This window comes from Brachycentrus maculatus, unplaced genomic scaffold (assembly GCF_059751285.1).
Source record: "Brachycentrus maculatus isolate JH-2025_06_01 unplaced genomic scaffold, ASM5975128v1 h1tg002078l, whole genome shotgun sequence".
NCBI lineage: Eukaryota > Metazoa > Arthropoda > Insecta > Trichoptera > Brachycentridae > Brachycentrus > Brachycentrus maculatus.
The window spans coordinates 1064-8068 of NW_028282613.1; the positions used below are offsets into that span (position 1 = coordinate 1064).

Below are 7005 nucleotides of genomic sequence, written 5' to 3' on the forward strand. Positions count from 1 at the left end.
TTCTTTGATAGTTCTCGGCTATGTAATGCTTAGTTCATACCTTATTTTTTCTTCTGGGAGGCAGAAATGAGATGCAGCTGAGCGAAATCTTAATTATTCTTTTTTAATGCTTATTTCGCTTGTTTCATGTATTTGTCTGACTCCTTTTGGGCTTTGTTGGCTGCCCGCATGATGCCTTTTGATTGTATTTTCATTTCTATTAAGGCGTCATCCAAGTCCATTCTTTTAGGAGGTGGCCCCTTCGGTTGTTCGTTTCCCATCTCTGGTATTTGATTTATATGTTTATATGTTGTTGCTTATAAATATGATAGCATACTTCTCATACTGACCAATATCAAAGAATATCTCTCACTATATCATACCATGCAGTATATCATTCTGTGCAATCAGAATTCGCTTTGATAGAAATGTATATAATTCGTGAATTGCCAGAAATTTACAGTAAGTAGATAATGATCAACTCGCCTGAATGGTCCAGAAAGGACTTCCTATTTCATGAGCAACTCGGGGTTGGCAAGTATGGTGTTGTCTATCGGGCCAACGAAAAAAGAACTGACTTCAATGTGGCCATAAAAGTGGTCCCTAAAAAGAAGATCAACTCCGAAACCCTTCATAAGAGATTGCAAAGATAAATCGAAGTGCATAGCCGACTGAAACACAAGAGTATCTGCCGAATGTATGGCTATTTCGATGACGAGCACAATTTGTACATGGTGATGTAATATTGTGAAAATGGCAATCTCTTCAAGCCGGGTAACATTTAGTTAACTCAGTCAAGATTCAACACCAGAAGTTCTCAGAGAAGAAAATAGCATCAATTTTCCGGCAGCTCCTCTTAGGGATCGGATATCTTTTTCATCGCAACATCATGCACCGAGATATTAAGCTCGAAAACATACTGTTTGACTCCGACTATAACATCAAATTGACCGATTTCGGGTGTTGTGCGCACACAACAAAAACCAGAAATACTTTCTGCGGCACTGTCGAATATCTCTGCCCGCAAATGCTTGACGAGAAATAATACGGACACTAGGTCGACTTGTATTGTTTGGGGATAGTGCTTTATGAGTTGTTCTACTTCCGATCTCCCTTTTATGACTCATAGGAAGAGAAAATGCTCTAGAAAATAAAGGAGGGAAAGATTTTATTCCATGATTAAATCAGAGAAGTATCTGCGTAGGCCAGAGATTTAATTTTAAGTTTGTTAACAGTACCGTCAAAGATTCAGTTGATCGAGTAATTGCCCCGGCACAAGTTCCTTCAGGATAATCTACCGAATGATTGTGAAGAATTCACATCAGATGCGGGCTTATAAATTATGGGATCCTTCTCAAAATGATATTATCCTAGATGGAGTTCAAATAATTCACATAAACAATTATCGTATTTATAATCATTCAAACCTATGCTACATCATAGCCTTTGAAATACGGCTACTTGTGAGCAATGATGCAAGTTTTAATGTGAATTATCCTTGCATTTAGACGATTCGATTAAAATTATATCTTCGTTAGCCATACTCAATGAGGCAACTGTAATTAAATAGGATCGTCGATTTTGTATTGCGATCGAAACGGACATTAATAATGAAATGGACATTAATATTAAAATGAAAGCATATAGTAACAAATAGTAAACAGTGCCTGTATACCTCAACATTTATGACTTCACTTGCTTTAATTGCTGTCTCAGGCACTTTGGGATTGGCGGGTACCACACCGGAGTTTAAATAAAGTATGAAACATAGTAAAGCTTAGAGATATTTAATTCTGCTTTTGTGTCGTAGCTTCGGACCCTAACCACAGCGGAGTCATCGGCATCGAGCCATAGACAGCAGACTTCAAGTTCAATCGCAAAATGTATCTCGGGGAGTCCAGCCTGAGCAGAATTTAAATTGAGGATTATATTTAGAAATTAGGAGAGAAATATACAGTTGGTAAATACCATATGTTTGCCAATAACTGCAACCACTTCTCTGAGGAACTCACTCTCAAACTTATTAATAAAAGCCTGCCGCCTGAAACCTTCAGACTCACTAACTGCTTGAAAAGCATATGTTGCTGCTTGCCGGAGCGGATTGTCAATGGTCAATTGGCCTACGAATATTTATTTGGAATTGATGTCTAATCTGAAAGCATCGATATTGATCCCAACCCCAACCCCAACCCCAACCCCAACCCCAACCCCAACCCCAACCCCAACCCCAACCCCAACCCCAACCCCAACCCCTGAACAATAGCAAGAACTTGCTTCAGGATCATTTGTATTCTATTTATATTTTGATTAAATCTGATCATATAATTGCATAAATATCCCTACTTTATTGATAGTGGTGAATGGACCCATAAAACCCGGCCACAGTCCAAAAACAACCAAATCAAACCAATCAGTAATAAGATCTAACTCTCTAATTGAAAAGAGACATTGAGAAAGATACTGCCCTCTAAGTCCAAACAGCTATTCCAAAACAGGACAAAGAAATTAATGAAAGCAATGATAAAACGACGAAAGAGGATAATGTTGTGGATTTGAAAGAATAGCCAACGAACAGTTGCATAAAAGAAGAATAAGCCTTGCCATAACCATAAATAATCTCAGCCAAAACTGAAGTGCAAATTGCAAAATAAACGGAAGATGCGCAGTAAATCACAGTAAAAAAAGCGCCATCTGAACCGATATTATAAGATAAGCAATCAATCCTCGAAGGGAAAGAGTAATAGAATTTATAAGCTAAGTAAGTAGGCGATGAAATTAAAAAATAAATTCCTGCCGACATAAACTTAGATGCCACAAAATTGGAAAGCAAAGAGGAAAAATAAAAAGTGCCATAACAATTGCTATAAAAAATGCCATAACAATCGCCATAACAATCGCCATAAAAATTATCATAATTATCAGCACCATAAGTACTCTAACCATCAATACGAAAACCATAAATACTAAAACCAGAAATGAACCCTTTAGAGGACATGAAAAATTCCGACACATGCAAATCGGGGTCCCAATAACATGATAGACCGATCACAATGAAGCTGGGATAATAGCACTTTCATGTTGTTCAAAAATAGCCTTTCAAACTCACATAACTAGACGTCGCCATTTCAGTTGTAAGCAGTGAGGAGAAAGGGTTTGCACTAGGAAAGCATACTTATCATCATATAGTAGGAAAAGACAGGCATGGGCCAATCGACATCAAGAGAAAAACTAGTTAGTTCGACAGCCTGCGAAAAATACTACTCGAGAGATGGCCCGGGTGCTTCATCCCCTTCATTTTAGATAAAAGCGATACGAAAAGTGAAGAACTTAGGAAAATGCATAAGCGTCGAAACCTATAGAATTTTTTGATGAAGATCGCACGATTCGAGTACATTTACTACAAGGAAGAAGTGCAGCTATTCTTGAGGTCGGAGGGCATTGACATGAGCGAAATGTTTGATCAAATGCCGATTCTCAAAGTGAAAGATGTAATTGAAAGATTCGAGAATTGCTTTGGGGAAGAAATATCAAAAAAGACCTCTCCCGAAATGTCGACCAAAATCTCAAAATTCTCAACCAATCTCAAGAAAATTGCGAACAATTTAGGAAACTTGGCAAAACAGAGCCTGAAATTAGCCGAATCCTATGAAGTTTACACAAACATATTGCCTAAGGCAGGCAAAGTACTATCGGATTATGAAAAGACTTGCTTGACTGAATATGCCAACCATGATTCGGCATCTTGCGCCCTCCTCCGTGATAACACTGATAAAATATCTAAACTGTAAGCTCCGAAACAAAATGGCAACATCTTCTACGACTTACATTTTCTGTTGGAAACTTAGACAAAGGACGCGGAGTGTCTCTCTTAGATAATTATGGCCATGTAAATGTTCAACATTAAAAGGGATGACCTCGAGAACAGAAGCAAATAGACTCGCTTGTAAATTGACCAAATCTGCCTCGGTCACAAAAACATCAAAGTAATGACATCTCGAAAGACGAAATAAGAAGTTCAAGCTGAACTATAATAAAAATAGAAAGATCTCATCAATGAAAAACACCTTATCTCAGAGCTAGCAGCAATTACAGAGTTCGTTCTCTGCACGAACACAATAGAGACCTTTAAAGTATGTTTTCTATGACTATATAGAATATTAAAATTGAAGCCTATATCATGATCCTCAAGGCGTGGGTCGAAGTTGTAGGGAGCACGAACTCCCAAGTTTATGAGCTGTGGAAGTTCTTGACTGAAGAAGCAAGCCATTTAATTGGGAAACTCTGATATTATTCGGTTCGGGATGTACCATATATTGATGCTAAATTGTTCAATTAAATGGCTATGGGATGGAATTTAATAATTTTTGATACTATCTGACGTCATTATATTTAATTTTTTTAGCACGATCAAGGGAAATGATCTTATGGCCTTGTAGTGGGGTCATTTGTGTGAGGATAAATCTTTGGAGGAAGTGTCTATAAGTATAAACCTTGTGGAATAACATTAGAATAATGCTTCGATGGGTTTTTTTATAATTTTTCGATTACTTCCAATGGCTCAGGCTTGCAAAAATCCCAACCCCAACCCCAACCCCAACCCCAACCCCAACCCCAACCCCAACCCCTAAATGAGTCAACTTGAGCTGTATTATTTTGACAGTTTAGAGGATGGTTGTTTGAATTCCCCATATATTATTATTCATTATTATAATTGACATCCATAACTTCATAAATCAGTTGGTGCACATGCAAAGGCATATTACAATCATAATAGCTTGAGATGCTTGGTGATCTGGTCGATTTCTGAGGCCAAGGCAGGGCCTATTGCTCCAACTGTCATTGATCCGGCTGCAATCTGTTAATATAATTAATATGTACCTGCGTGAGCCCTGCATCTCTAATATAGCAAGTGTTCAGCTTGCTCAATTTCGCCCTCTCGAGGATTTTCAGTAATTATTGTTATTCTTGGACTTTGAGCACTATCTTTTTCTGCCCTGTCTCCATCCACTCGAAGAATGACACCTCGTCTATTTCATTTTTATCGGCTTTCGTTTACATCTGCTTGTAAGCTTTCAGAGTCGCATGAGCTACTTGTGCAGCTATCTTTCCCAAACCCATTTTGAGATCCATCCTGACGAGGAAGACCATCTTGTACTATTCTTCAATATCCTCAAAATCTTAAGAATTATCTTCCTCCATTTTCGCCGTTGGGTTTTTATTGTGCTTATGTCCGCTTTGCTGAGGCGCATCCAATTGATCGAGATTGTTGAGAATATACTGGATGGCTTCATCTTTATTCGTATAAATTAAAACTGCTTAGTTTACCAATAATTATTCGAATCCCATTTCTAATAATTGCGCTCTTAGACAAGTCTGTTAGGTCGAGGCCTGTTTCGAGGGTTCAGGCTTTTATTAAGCTTGTATTGCACTGTTTGACATCTATTTTTCCTATTATTTAGTGCTGGTTTATACGTTATGACTGAGAGTAACTTCCTTATTATCTAATTAGGAAGAGTCGAGGACAATCGGTCCCTTTTATTGCAATTAAGTCAGCTACTTTGAATTAGTTAAAACGACTTGATGGTCGAGATTTTGTAGAGTTGGGTCGTTCGGGTTCATTTGATTAATTCGATGGCTTAGATTAATAACAATAATTGGTGAGCTGTCATCATTTCGTATTATAATCGTGGTTTATAAGAGCAAGCCTGTCGAAATGGCCGAACTCTAAGAGCAAAAGCCTCAGAATATTGTAGTCAATCAACCATTACATAGTTCCCACTGCATTTGTTGAAGGTCTCCGAGAACACCGAGGTCATGATTGAAGTGAAGTCTGGAGAAACCTACAATGGGATCCTTAAAGCCGTCGATAAGTATATGAATCTGAAGATAACCGATGCGGTTTTGACTGACGTCACCGGAACTAGGTTCCACCAAATCAAATAAGTCTACATCAGAGGTAACACGCTCAAGTACTTCAATTTAGAGGAGAGTTCTTTGAAGAAAATAGAGGGCACTGAGTACAAGGGGCCAAATAAATGGAAAATCAAAGAGTTGATGAAAAATAAAAAACTATGATTATAATTGTTTGCGTGCATGACCTAGCATGGTTTTTATCTTTAATGCGTCTTTATTATATCTTTAGTTTATCTTGGTTTATCTTTAGTGCATCTTTAGCGTATCTTTAGTGCATCTTTAGTGCATTAAACATTATACATTGCAATTGCAGAATCTGAAATTCGTATATAAATTTGAAATGGAAAAATACCAAACGATTAAAAAATTAGGAGAGGGGGCATTCGGTAATGTTGAAAAGGCTCAGAACATCGAAACAAAGGAAATGGTCGCGATAAAGATGCTAAAGAGAAAATATGGCACATGGGAATAATGTCTGCAATTATCAGAAGTTAAAGCCCTGCGTAAGATAGTCCACCCTAACGTAATAAAGTTGAAGGAACTAGTTCGGGTTGTCAATGACGCATACCTCATTTTCGAGTTCTATGACAAAGATCTCCTAAAACTCATACTGGAGCGCAAGTAAAAAGGCAGGAAAATAGAGCAGGAGGAAATTAGATTCATTGCTAAACAACTAACTGAGGCATTGAGTTGCGTGCATAAGCATGGGTTCTTTCACCGGGATATGAAGCCCGAAAATGTCCTCATTTCAGAAAACTTGGAAATTAAACTCATTGACTTCGGTATTGCCAAGGAAATAAGAAGCAAACCTCCATTTACTGAGTACATATCCACCAGATGGTATCGGGCCCCCGAGTTATTGTTCAAGTTTCCATCTTATTCAGCTCCCGTGGATATCTTCGCACTTGGTTGTTTGGTCTCCGAAATGTATCTCGCAAGGCCCCTATTTCAAGGCAACTCATAAATGGATCAAATAAGCAAAATGTGTTCAGTAATGGGATCACCAAGCCTTCATGTATGGCCTGAAGGATTCAAACATGCTTCGAAAAAAGGAATAAACTTTCCCGAATATTCTGAAATATCTCTCCCGACTGTCATACCGAACTGCCCCAA

At 38.1% G+C, this 7005-nt stretch overlaps 1 protein-coding gene across 1 annotated transcript; it reads right to left on the reverse strand.

Annotated features, from left to right (window-relative positions):
* Positions 1 to 4744: 4744 nt before the first annotated feature.
* Positions 4745 to 5286, reverse strand: LOC148298411 (peptidyl-tRNA hydrolase 2, mitochondrial-like). Its single transcript, XM_088276889.1, has 3 exons — positions 5036 to 5286; positions 4898 to 4973; positions 4745 to 4834 (listed from the first exon to the last, which is right to left on the reverse strand). Exons 1-3 carry the CDS (start codon positions 5125 to 5127, stop codon positions 4745 to 4747), a joined length of 258 nt encoding a protein of 85 aa, XP_088133015.1. The 5' UTR covers positions 5128 to 5286.
* Positions 5287 to 7005: the final 1719 nt, after the last annotated feature.

What these genes read in the sequence shown, in the direction of transcription:
- LOC148298411 (XM_088276889.1), bottom strand. Translation starts at nt 5,127, where the DNA reads ATGGTCTTCCTCGTCAGGATGGATCTCAAAATGGGTTTGGGAAAGATA. An exon ending in CTGAAAGCTTACAAGCAGAT is followed by an intron (nt 4,974 to 5,035) that starts GTAAACGAAAGC and finishes GGATGGAGACAG; the next exon opens with GGCAGAAAAAGATAGTGCTC. An exon ending in GAGAGGGCGAAATTGAGCAA is followed by an intron (nt 4,835 to 4,897) that starts GCTGAACACTTG and finishes TTATATTAACAG; the next exon opens with ATTGCAGCCGGATCAATGAC.